General features: G+C 42.5%; 1 protein-coding gene across 1 annotated transcript in view; it reads right to left on the reverse strand.

The window, feature by feature from the left end:
- Positions 1-13,232, reverse strand: part of nbeaa (neurobeachin a) — a 97,577-nt gene that overhangs the window by 50,444 nt on the left and 33,901 nt on the right. Inside the window, exons 3-8 of the mRNA XM_013915316.1 lie at positions 12,750-12,850; positions 10,166-10,261; positions 9,881-10,002; positions 6,953-7,079; positions 5,071-5,190; positions 4,059-4,205 (exon numbers count right to left, since the gene is read on the reverse strand). Coding sequence (XP_013770770.1) covers positions 4,059-4,205; positions 5,071-5,190; positions 6,953-7,079; positions 9,881-10,002; positions 10,166-10,261; positions 12,750-12,850 — 713 coding nt within the window. The remainder of the gene's footprint in view (positions 1-4,058; positions 4,206-5,070; positions 5,191-6,952; positions 7,080-9,880; positions 10,003-10,165; positions 10,262-12,749; positions 12,851-13,232) is intronic.

Consider the following 13,232-nt stretch of genomic DNA (forward strand, 5'->3'; position numbering starts at 1 on the left):
TGTTTGCAAGAGTAATTAATGGTAATTACAGCATGCTTCTATTTTCTGAATTAAGAAGATATTACTTTAGTCAGATACGGGAGCTGATGACCCCGTGTTAAACAGCTCCTCTGTGAAGCAGCGTGTGTCAATAAGCTTATCTGTTAAAAATTGTCTGAAATTCTGCAATAATTCTTCACAATCACTAATAAAAAGCCTCTTCAGTTTATTTTGGAGCGGGCCCTACAAAAGTATTGTATAGCCTGAATGTGAAATTAATGCACTTATTAGGATGCAGATTTATTGCAGCATCAGCCTGTTTATTGTGCTGTACTTACAAGGTGTGTGTGTGTATGTATAGACGCAGCTCTTTTAAATGTGAGCTTGCATTCAGGTTGCCATAGTAAAAAGGGGGAAGGCGGGCTGCTGAAAGCGTGAAAGATCTTTGCTGACTCTTCAAAGTACGAAGACATAAGGGGATATCCGTCAGGTGGAAGGAGGAACATGCATTAAAGCGCGGGTTTTTACATATGTAAAGCCTTACGCGGCTGCACTTAAAAACATGTGTCCCCTCACACCGAGAGGAATGAAAGCGACAACTCTTGCCTTTTTCGCACCTGACAGATGCAGATACGACATGGCCTGCAGTGATAACGGCGCACGAGCCCGTGCACGCGCGCTTAAACCATTCAGCTCATCCTTCGCCTGCCTGCAACTCCAGACAGTTTACTGAATGACGGCCAACTCTTCAGGATGAGAATTCCAGCATCTGACAGAAATGTTGCCTGACTTATTATAAGCTATTTATAAAAAAAATAAATAAATCTAAATCTAGGACTGGCTATCTGTAAATATTCAAAACTAAATGTCAACTCTAAACACTTTCTAAAACTGAATTAGAGCAAAAATATCAGAAATCTACCAAGACATTTGTAGCCAGCGTTAGTCACACATGTTAATCTGCACAGAAATCTAAAGGTTCAACATTAACAACTCGCACCACAAAAAAAGATTGTGAATGTCACTATAATGAAACATATGAGACATACACACAACAACACACACAAGCGCACAATGCAGGTGTCCAGATACATACTCGCATGGTTCATTAATTAAGTTGTGGCCAGATTGCTGGCAGAGCTCTGCAACGAGGACATCTGGACCTCCTATAAACAGTGTAACCAATGACATATTCAACACATGAGTGGCAGGACATATACAGAACACACACATACACACGCAGAGGAAGATAAAAATAACACCAGAGCTTCCTTTCAACCGTAGCCCGCACAGAAAAACAAGACGTTATGTCCCGTCTTCTTCTGTCATTAGGAGAACATGGAAGTGCTGAACTGCGCACGCAGACATTTAGCACAAACAGCGTGTCAGCCATCATAAGCCTCGTCAAACCGGAACACCACGCGCACCCTCACTGTGCTAAAGCAGAGTGTCTGTCTGCTTCCTGTTCCTCATTACTGAACAGTAACACTGACAGTGGCCGGGACTAAGAAGCCTCATACGGCTGCGCGCACACATACTGTGTATATATATGTGGATACAGTTCGATTAAACACAGACTAGGCAAAACCCAAGAAGAAACGTATAACACACACACACATACGTCCACATCTGCGTGAAGCCACGGGAACGAGGACCGACCTACATTCGAGTTAAGACAGGAAGCTGCGTGACACAAACAGACCCACTGGCGTCCCTCCTTTGGCCGAGCGAAAAGCCCACGCACTTGTCATTACAATGCCAGCGCCGAGGCCTGTGGCTTTAAAACAACTGAGCCATTTAATGGTCTCTTCTGGGCATCTGAGAAGCCCATTCTAAGCCATGCAGAGAGGCAATCATCTGACTGATCAGCCTCAGGAAACTGTGGGCTGTGACAGAGAGAGGAATCAGTATTCATGGCAGAGAAACAGCAAACCCCATGCATGCGATCATTTCGAGGAGCACAAGAGAAGTCTAGTTCATCAAATGCCTCGATGATTAAAAGAAAAAAGGAAAGGTGTAAAGGCCACATGTATGATTCAGCGCTCGTATATGAGAGACAGCTCTAACTCCTGCATTCTATATACTGCATCCTTCCCCGTCAGCGTCACAGTGACAATTTCAAATCCCTTCACCGGTGCGCCTGTAGTTTCGCTTTCAGGCCGGCCAGATCTTTACTGCATCCCATTCACCTGTTCTCCTTCCCCCAGATCGCTCATGTATACACACAGCTGCCATCTAATACATGCAAACATGCCAAAGAAAAACATTATTTAAAAGAACAAAATCTGATTAAGGATATTTTCTTTCTAATAAGCAGCTGAAATCACATCAGCTGCCTTATCCCCATGACGACTCGCGGTTTTTAAAATTCTGACATCTTTGGACACCTTCATAAACAAGTCGTAAGTGGCCTGAGGCGTGCGAGTGTGCCAAAACAAGAAGCAGACAGCTGGCAAGGCATCTCAGCTGCCACTGATAGCCAGACCAAAAGGCAGAAACTGTGATTTCTAAAGCAATCAGAGCTCAACACCCAACATTGTGAAGCCTCATTTGAATAACTTTAATAACCACAGGAACACAAAGTCCTAAAAAAAAAAAACCCAAGTTAAAATGTGGCATGTATGGATAGTTCTGTATTTGCCTTTTTAACCTCAAGGAAATGAGTGCAACCAAAAAAAAAAAAAACTAGGTGTATGAGTAAATCTAGGCATTCAAAAAGCTCACTGAGAAGGAAGGTAGATGAACTCAAGCTGTACAACATCATCTGCTGCTGTCTTCACAAACTGATGTTGATGACACTGAAACTGACAGAAGCACGATGAATCAAATGGAAAAACTCCTGCACCTTTTAGATTACATTACTGATGACCTCTATGAGAAAGCCTGGCTTTGAACAATAACGTTTGATGTATATTTTTACATTTAGTTTTCTAAGACGTGCGTTTTCTATACTGGAATAAACTTGGTATTATTGTTAGACATGTGTACAGATGTTTTTTACCTGCTTTCAAGTTACGGCTTCACACATCAGAGCTAAAAAGCAAGAAGTAGCTTCAACTTAAACCAAGACAACGGACACGTCAACAGTAGCAGCAGAGAAAAGTCTTATAAACAGATAAATGTTTGAAGTGCCTAAAAAAATGTTCTTCTTTAAAATACTACTTCTAATCAGCTCGTTAAACACACTTCATATTCTAGTACTGGGATGAAGTACTTCATAATGTCTTCAACAAGGTCCTGAAAACACTGCTCAGAGATTCTGGTCCATATTGACATGATAGCACCACACAGCTCGTTCAACCACATCCCAAAGGTGCCCGACTGGGTTGAGATCTGGTGACTGTGGAGGCCATTTGAGTGCACTGTCATGTTCAAGAAACCAGTTTGAAATGATTTGGTACATTATCCTGCTGGAAGCAGCCATCAGTAGATGGGTACGCTGTGGTCATACAGGGATGGACGTGGTCAGCCACAATACTCTGTGGGGCTGTGTTGTTTAAACCATGCTCGCTTGGTACCAAGTGTGCCAAGATAATATGCTCCACACCATTACCCCTCCACCAGCCTGAACTCATGGCACAAGGCAGGATGGACCCATGCTTTCATGTTGTTTACATATTCGGACCCTACCATACAATCACAATAGACAAGGAGACTCATAAAAACCAGATGTTTTTCCAAGCTTCTATCCAGTGTTGGTTTTGTAGCCTTCTTAGTTTTTTTAAAGTTCAACCCTGCCTTTAACTTTAAAATAGTGCAATTATTAAGATTTGTGGTCTGTGGTGAGGCCCCAATATTTCAAGATCGCCTTGATTTATGATATTACATTTGATCAAACACCGTTATTGTTTGTGTTTAAATCAGCACACAGCAGGTACCAGTGCACAGTGCAGACTTTGAAGATACAGGTAAAATCCTCAGGTTATAAACAACAACATGAATGGAAACCGACAGCATATAGAAACATTAAATAATAGTCAGGAGGCCGGGATGTTCTAACTGTGACACTGAAGCACTGCAAAGCATTTGGAGAACATGTGCTATAGTGGTGATAAGCATGGATGCAGGCGCTATCTCACCTTGTATCCTGGGCCGAGCTGGTGAATAGCAAAAATCTGAGCTGGGTTGAGAGCTTCACTGAAAACGTAAATGGCCCCCAGCTGACCGCAGAACACCCTGTTAGCATCTGCTGTCTCTGATGAACCCAGGAAACACTTGTCGTAACTCTGAAGGAAAGACAGAGCACAAGATAATGTTACCTTTCAGACATAATCAAACAGAAATGTAATCAGAGTAATCGACAGTTTGGAGAAAAATAATATGTTTTGAAGTTTGCTGATCTTTACAGTGATCTGAAAGACAGATATGGTTCATTTTGAGTCATAAGATCTCTGAAGCTATAAACAGTGGATGGTGGAAAAAAGATAAACCTTTGATAGCTGCTGGTTCCTAATCGCTCAGTCCCAACTCTACTCTCACCTGCTATTACATTTGTCCCGTTCGCTCTCATAGCCCTTATCACAATGAAATCTTTACTCCTCTGCCTTTTTTCAAAATGAGGACAAACGTTTTATCTTGGGCCCTCAGGACCAAACAAACCCCGATACCGTCGACGTTTTCCGAGACCCTTGATTTCAAGTCTCTGAATGAGCTGCATGAACAGCAAAACCCTCTCCCTCAGTTTCTTACAACAACGTCAACCTTCAATACCAGCAGAAATGTCAAAAGCTGGCCAGGATGGAAGGGGAACAAAGGCCGTGCAGCTACCTGTCACCTGCTAAATGGAAAAGTTGGAAGTTGGAGTTTGGGTGAGCTATGTTGGAAGGAGGCCCAAGGACAACTTTGTTCCTGCTGACAAATGCAGAGGGCAAACCTCAGATGTCTGCCAATATCACAACAGGAGAGAGGTGTGAAGTAGAGCCAGACCAGTACTGGATTTCTGACAGTGCTGCGGAAATCCTTATTTTGAAGCTAAATCTATTTTTTTAAGCAATCGTCAAATAGAAGCAGCTGAATAATGAACTCCGCGTTCATAATCAACTGTGCACGCTACCACATAAAATCCACAGCAAACAACATCAGCGCCCTTACATCGTTGGTGTTGACGTGCCAGGCCATATCACCATAGGAGACCAGCTGACCGTTCACATAGCAACGGATCTCGGAGTTCCTCCAGCGGTTGTAGATGTGGACGATGCTGATCATATACCACTGAAAAATTGAAAAAACACATTAAAATAAAACACACACACACACACAAGATGATTAATCAAAACAAGAAAAGCATCACTGCACCAAATTACCAAAACAAGAACTAAATGTTCTTTGATTTATTTGTGGGAGTTCTTCAGAACTGTTTCGTGACGACTGAGACCTTTCTTGTTTTGGTTTTTTCGGTTTTTATATACAACCAGAACGGTATTTTAATCGATTTTATTCCTCTGCCTCTGCTCTCACCTTGGCTATTACTGACAGTTGTTTGTCCATCAGACGCATTACATCCAAACCCTCAGGGCTGAATTGAAACTAAATTGAAACTTAGTGAAAAGGTGACGCATTCATACTGAGAACTGAGAAATACAGCAACGGCCTTGGCGTATAATGTTTACTGCTACGGGGGTCGGGCGGTCCACAGCGATGACACCTGAGTCCCGTGCTGCAATTGCACTTTTTGGGATTTCCTATTTTTATACCTCATCTGCTTTTGAAATGCAGAGCGAGTTATAGCCTGTTGTCATGTGTTTGTTGGGGTGTTGTGCTGTGACAGCAGAGAGGAAAACCAAGAGTGAAACACACAACGACAAAAAAAACACAAAAAAGGACTCACAAGTTAGGCAAATAATTTGCTTTTTTTATTCTTATTTTTTTTTTTCCCTTTTGCTTCTCAGAGAGAGTGAAGGGATCTCTCGGGGTTGCAAGTAATAGAAAAAAAAACACTGTCAGCCTTGATTGCTCCAAAATATCTGGTACAGTGATGTTGTTGATTTGGACAATGGCTCTGTTGGTGGCTGAATGCATCATACAGACTACTAAGCTGCTGTAAAAGCAAACCTGTTGAAGCCTGTGGTGAACAAAATGTGTTACTTGCACCTTTGCACTTGTTATTTAATAAACACAAACTACTGAAAGATATTGACAAAAGCCTCCTGCTGTATCCACTACTGTATGTTATCATCAAGACTTTATTTTATTTCCTAGCTTAGTGAAAATTCATATCTTTGTAATACAGAGAATACTCACTCTCACTGCCCTCTACTTTAGCTCACTATAAGAAGGTCAGCTAACATGAATTACAACAGTGTTGAACTCATTTACTCAACAGAACGCTTGTTGTTCTCTCTCTTTTTTCACTTTGCCCACCTTTATAGTGCATGGCTACAGCAATATGCTTGTGTGCCTTCATTAGAAAACATCTTCCCTGGTGATAATACACACAGGTTCCCTGGAGAGAGACTGCAATGGGGAACAGGAATGCAAAGGGGAGGGTGGGGAAGCTATAATTTTGCAGGTGCATGTATACATGGGGAGTAGGGAGCACAAAGTGTGCGTTGCCAGCGTTCAGTCTCTCGTACATGCATGCACACACGCATTAACGCATGTGCACGACAAGGCAAAACGCTGTGAGACACGGTGGCTTTGAAATTTATCAAATGGAACCACTGGGAACTTCGTTAGGCGGTGCAGGGATTCTACTGGGTCAGCAAATCCTCTGGAAGGCCATCTCATCAAGTAATGTGTGTTTGTTTATGTGCGCGTGCGAGGATGTGTGCGAGCGCGTGTGTGGGACAGTGGCAAAATGCTGACAGCGCGGTACAGGGGCAGCGTGCAGGTCTTAATTGACAGACCTTATCTGGACTCATCAACATTCGGCGTGTGTGCAGAGAGACGGGGGAGAGCAGCAGCACTCTCCTGATGCTGTGTCATTTAACAAGTGGCACAGGAGCTCCAGAAAATGGGTGTTTCTTTTTCTTACCTTGCGGGGCTGGAAATCATATTTCACGCAGTGCTGAAAGCCTTTTCCTTTCGACTTCAACGATGTCACAATGAGGCAGTTTCCCACAAAGTGCGCGGAGTAACCGATTCCTTTACTGGTGCGAAAACTGAAGAAGAATGAGAAAGAGAAACACTCATTTCACTTTGGTGTAGAGTCGAGATACGAGTCTGAAAATGGCTGTGATAAGTTTTCAGCTAGCTGTAAATGAAAACAAACTAGCTTAGGCTAACTTTATGAATGAGCTGTCCCTCTTAATGGCATGTGAACCATGAAGCTGCTTAGACTAAAAGAGCTGGATTTTATTTCACAAATACAACTGCACCTCAAGATACCCTTACTACTGAAATACATGCACACGGCACCTTTCACAGCCACATATCGCATCTTTTAGGGTCACAAAAAGCAGGATTTTAAGGTGCTTTCTTTTCAGCGATGCCAAGGGTCCCAGATTGTAGGTTTGTGAGAAACACCAGTAATCCCTCCATTTTACCCGCATAATTTTTCTCTTCCCGCGCTTGTAACCTCCACATAAAACCTAGTCTCACAGCTAAGCTTCTTCCTGAAACAAGCAGACATATTTTCTTTTTAAAATAGACCCAGAAGGATCGTGCATACAGCAGGAAGGAGATATAAATCCCTCTCAAGTGAATCCCTGGTACACATTAGTAGGACACGTACTGCGTTATCACGGCCTTCATGCAGCTGCTGAGGCCAATATCAGACAGGCAGCTGGAGTAGCAGCTGCATCTGGGGGAGGATGATAAGACCGGGGCCAGAGAAGAGGAGGCTGCCCTCCCTCTCTCGCACCCTGCTTACCATGACAACCTGACAAACCAAACTGTTACTAAGGAAACAAGATTACATCCGAGCACTTTTCCTGATTAGCACTCATCTCCGAGATAGTATCTGGAGGATATATGGATGCACATCGCGCTTCCTGTAGACGACTTCACAACCGTTTCCCTCCGTAATGAATCAGAGGGAGGAGAGGTGAAGGCAGGACGGCGCTAGTTAGTGTCAAAGAGCGAAGAGGTAGAGAGAAGAAGCCAAGCAGTGGCGTGAGGGAGTTCAATTAAATAAAAGGTCAAAGCTAATGAAGCTTCATAGCAGCTAACGGCTTGCACTTGCAACACTAACGGTGAGGCCAGCGAGGGCCAGAGCTGCACAGCGAGGAGGAGGCATCCACCCAACAGGTCACTTATAATGGAGTGTCTTGACATTTAAAGTTATGTTCTAATTTATTATCTGTTTATCTATTAACTTCCTAACCATGTCATTCAGTCTGACTAGTTAACTCATTATATTAAATGTTTCACTGAAGACACTCAAAAGCTGAACAAATGTAACGCTGGAAAAAGATTTGAATAGATCTGATTGTTTAAGATTCGGGAGCTATGTGATCATCGCTGTGTCTGTGGCCAGCTGACAACACAACACTTTAACACTCCTAAGATGACAAAAAGATGGAAGTGAGGTGTTAGAAGAGCTGATCTGTTTCCTACGAGTCACGCAGTACTGAAATGGCTGAAAAACACCATAAGAATGGACTCAAACAACTTCAACATTTTTCTACATCTGATTTTAGACCAAAAATCCTCATTTTTATTTCCCTTTTCACAAATATAATATGGATTACGCGTCTAAACAGAAACATGATTAAAACAATGTCTTAACGCCTGTTGCAAATCAAAACAAACTATCACAATTTGTTTGCGATAGTCAACAGCGAGTGCTAACAGTTTGTTACTTGTCTAAAGCCGTCTGAGTATTTACTTGTATTAAAAAAAATTATTAAAAACCTACAAATGCAACTTGTTGTGATGATTGAAAACATGAAAAAAAATGCTTGTCTGATTTTCAGATTTTTTTTTTTTTTTTAATCTTGTAACAGCTGCACTTTGACCCCATGACTCCGCGACAAGTTCCCACGGTGAGAGTTCTTAGGAATAGATAGACAGACACTTTATTGATCCCACAAGGGAAACTGTGCTTGCTGTTGTGAACCCTTCTGAACAAGCCAAAAGTAGCTTTTGTTGCCTAAAGACAACAACAACTTCAGTTCATCCTCTGTCTCACACAAGCAGTTTGACCTCCCCTTCCTTTAACCCAGAATTCTTTTGATTCATTCAGTTTCTGACGTGACGTTAAAACCCATCACGTGCGTGCACCCTGACGGAAATCTGTCCACTCAACCTTTCCAAAAGCACCGATTGAAACCTTTCTTTGTGAACCTATCCTGTATGGCGTTCATACAGATTGCGACAGATTGCAGTCTGCAGTATATTAAGTGCTTTCGCATACTGTGATTAAGTGCAGCACACTTTCAAACTGTGTCATCCGTGTTCACCTCAGGTTAGTTTTCTTCCAACTGTAACTATAATGCTTTTTGACATCCAGAAGGAACAGGCCTGAACTTGCTTTGTGCAGCTATGTCGGCTCCTCTGCTTGGATCAATAGTGAAAGCACAAGGACGTCTGTACGAACTAAAACCACTTCGTACACAAGTAAAATTTCTTTAAACTGAGAACACTAGCGAGTGCTGCCACTATAGAAATTTGCTCATGTCTGAGCCTCTTTTGTCATTTTCTTTTTCTCAAACCTATCTAGAGTTTTTTTTTTTAAAGCATACCAAGAGTCTACAAAGAAATCCTGTGCTTTTGTGATCCCGGAGGGCTGATAAAAAAACCCAACTTGGCGACGTTTGGATTCCTTTTCCTCGATTTAACGCCTCTCTAACACAATATCAGGGTGACATCATTAGGTCAACAAGTCAGGGAAATAAGTGCAAGATTCACAGCTAACAGAAACTCTTTAACAGTACTCGAGCTGATTTTTCATTGAAATTCAAGAAAACGTACACGTTTGAAGATGTTTAACTTTTTCAACAGTCCAGATGAATGAACTTACCAGTAGAGGTACGGCTTGTCTTTATCCACATTGATGTTGTTGAGTGGATCCTGCCTGAACCAAGTGTTGATAGTGAATCCGTTCTGGTATGGCCATTTGGCAATTGGTGGTAAAGCTATAGCCTGGAGCAGAACAATCAGCTATCACTACACTCATACGCACGAGAAAATGCCCTTTAATATGAGCTGACTGACTGCAAACAAGCATAGATTAATCTGGATAAAAAAGAATTATTCTGATAGATAAGTGGTGTATAAGTGGTTAGTGCGTGCTGGTCGGTCTCACCGCTGCACTCCGGCCTGGAAAGTTGAAAAAGGTGTCCGGGCCGTGTCTCTGTGGCATTTGGTTCAACACTGACAACAGCTTGATAGCGTGTCTTGGCTGGAGGAGAGGAGGGAAGACCAAAGTGACTGCCATTATTAAGTGACAGATGCTCCCTATCAGGGGCACAGGGGAGAGTAAGACTGTTAAAAAAAACAAAAAAAACAACATGGTGTGACATCACATCTCTACCACAACCCAGCTGGATCAATAACTCTTCAATCACCTCCGTCCTACCCCCGACAACACCTCATCAATACCATGGCAACCCTTAATCGATCTGTCTCTGGAGAGGGCTGCTGAGGGGAGGAGGAATCGGAAAAGATGGGAAAACAGCGGTAGGTGGATGGGTTAGTGATAGATATTGGACAGCAGAGAGCAGTGGACTGCTGATCAGTGACCAGAGGTTGCTGATGGAGGTTGCCCTGGAGCCTGCCTAGAAGGGGGGATTGCCGAAGAAGTGGCAAGGATTCACAGGATGAGTTAACAAACACCGAATCATCGCACACTCTGCAAACCTTGCTAAAACTACAGTCAGTAAGGATGTCATAGGAGACGGTTTAGACTCATAAAACCCTCGTTAATCTTCACAGTACAGTTTTAAAACATCCGCTCTGAGTCAGCTAAACCGTCCGACTAGAAGGTGGGCCAATGAGCAAACTACAGGGAGCTGTTAAGCTTACAACAAGAAGCAATGTAAGCTGAGATTGCACTAAGCACTCCCAAATCTAAGCTCCTGAATTAATCCCATTTTCAGGTACTGGCATTTGTAGCTCTAAAAGTAAGCATGAATCAGCAATAGCAGAAGCCAATTTAAGCAGAAATTCGACAATAAACAGCATACGGGTTTCAGTATAAAAGCCTGAAGCAACCAAAGTGCAAGAGTGGTTCGTGTTGCCGTTTCAATAAAGGAGGAAATGTATTAATCAAACTCTCTTCCAATTGCCTGCAAAGCAATTCACTGAGAATACAATGCCAAATTGGCAGGTTGTGATAACAGACGTTTATTTGGCTCACTGTGCAAGAGTAAAGAAAGTTTGAGGTAAGGAGAAGTAAAGAAGAAGAAATGGAAATCCCCGAACAAAGCATTCAGCTTCATAGAGCGGTTCAGATGATTATATGTGTCCTGAATGTGACTCTACTGGACTCTACTGGCTCCTTCACCTTCACACCTGATTAAGCTTTCACTGTCACTTTTTTTTTTCACCATGCTTCTCTTCAATTACACTAATAAAATCAATTACAAGCAAAAACAAAAACAAGAACACAAGCTAAAGTGTCTTAACAAACATACAAAAATGAATCCTAATATGGAGTCAAAGGTATACACACCCATCCTGCATTATTCTAGTGCATTAGCACAAACATCTCACTAAGTGACATCCAGACTAATGACACGCAGACAAACTCATGCTGTATGGCTAATATAGTTTGCATTTTTTAAGCTTCCACAGCAAGTGAATACCAGTAAATCAAAAACAGTGAAATGTCTAATTCAGCAGCAAATGTGACATCTGCAAAAACAAAAAACCTAAAAAGATCAAACATATCCAAGGTTACAACATCCCAATAATCATCAGTGTTGGCAGAGAAAATTAATATTGCTTCGTGAATACCAGCTCCTCTCAAACCAGACATGAATCTTCAATAATGTTCTGATATATTTGTTGGTCTGCTGCCATCTGAGCAAACAAAGGGTTTCTGACTGAAGCTCCTTCTGTCGTTGAATTGTCCCCTGAGGTACACCACATCAGAAAGGCTCCCAATATGAAACACATGACATACATCAAAAAAATTTTTGCAGTGTTGATATTTGTTAAACTGTAAAGAACTAGTAAGTGCATGAGTCTTAGCCTGTAGCTAATGGTGCGTGTCACGCCACTTCCCGGCATTGGTCTGCAGGAGAACTCGCTAGATTGGATGACGTACTTTATTCTCTACAGCTACAACCATGCAAACCATAATCTGCACCCTACTGGATGAACTCGTGTGGGCTGTCTGGGTCCAGATCTTTTTAAACCGAGACCAAAGTGGCAGCTCGTTTCCAAATAAGCTCTCTAAGACTGGTGCAGAGGTAAACACATGAAATAGCCCTCCTTCATGACCAGGTAGAGACACAATTTCAGTCTCATGGGGGTGGGGGTCACAAGCCAGTTACTCCTAATGCTGGTCCCAAGCCAGGATAAATGGGAGGCTTGTGTTAGGAAGGGTATCCAGCATGAAATCTGTGCCAAATCAAACACGCGGCCCCCTTGGGAAATAAGAGAGCAGCCCAAAGTAGCTTTAGTGTAACAAAATGTGTTTCTGCAAGAATTTAAGACCTGCAGTTGCTGTTGCTGTCGTTGTCGACTGACAACAGCTAGTTTTCAGTTTATAGAGGCTTTGAGTTGCGCTGGATGCCCTTGATTTGCATGAAGGAGCCTAGACCACAACACTGCTCACCTGCTTACACAGACAATGAATGGAAGTCGTGGAAATGACAGATCCTGCGGAGACGTACCCACAATCTAAAATTCTAATCGCTTCTTAAATCACCACCAAAACTTACCCAGATGCCGTTTTCGCCCCTCAGCATACTAAAGAGCAGCTTCAACTCCTTGACTGTGATGCTGTAGCTGGCCATGACTCCCAGCATGTCCACCAGAAGGTCTGACAACAAAGAAAACACACACACACACACAAACAAAAGGCAGAAAGTAAGTGTAAGACAGCAGAGATATCCTGAATGTGCATGCTCCTATGAGTTTGTGTGTGAGTCAGCATTTGGAAGTCTCACTACTGACATTTCTGATAGAATATGGTGAGGGCATAAGACACTGACAGGTTGTTCTACTGTCAGTTGAGCAATTTATTATTCAGAGAAGTAAAAATCAGCGGCACTTCATCCAAGCACTCTGAGCTACTGCCATGTAAACAAAACACACACAACCTCAAACCTCAACGAGTGTTGCTTTTCACAGCACTGCTAAATACGGTCAGAGTACACATGACAACGGATAAAGCTCCATTAATACATAATGATCTTAATACA

The sequence above is a fragment of the Pundamilia nyererei genome, unplaced genomic scaffold, assembly GCF_000239375.1.
Source record: "Pundamilia nyererei isolate P.nyererei 1_Seehausen unplaced genomic scaffold, PunNye1.0 scaffold00286, whole genome shotgun sequence".
NCBI lineage: Eukaryota > Metazoa > Chordata > Actinopteri > Cichliformes > Cichlidae > Pundamilia > Pundamilia nyererei.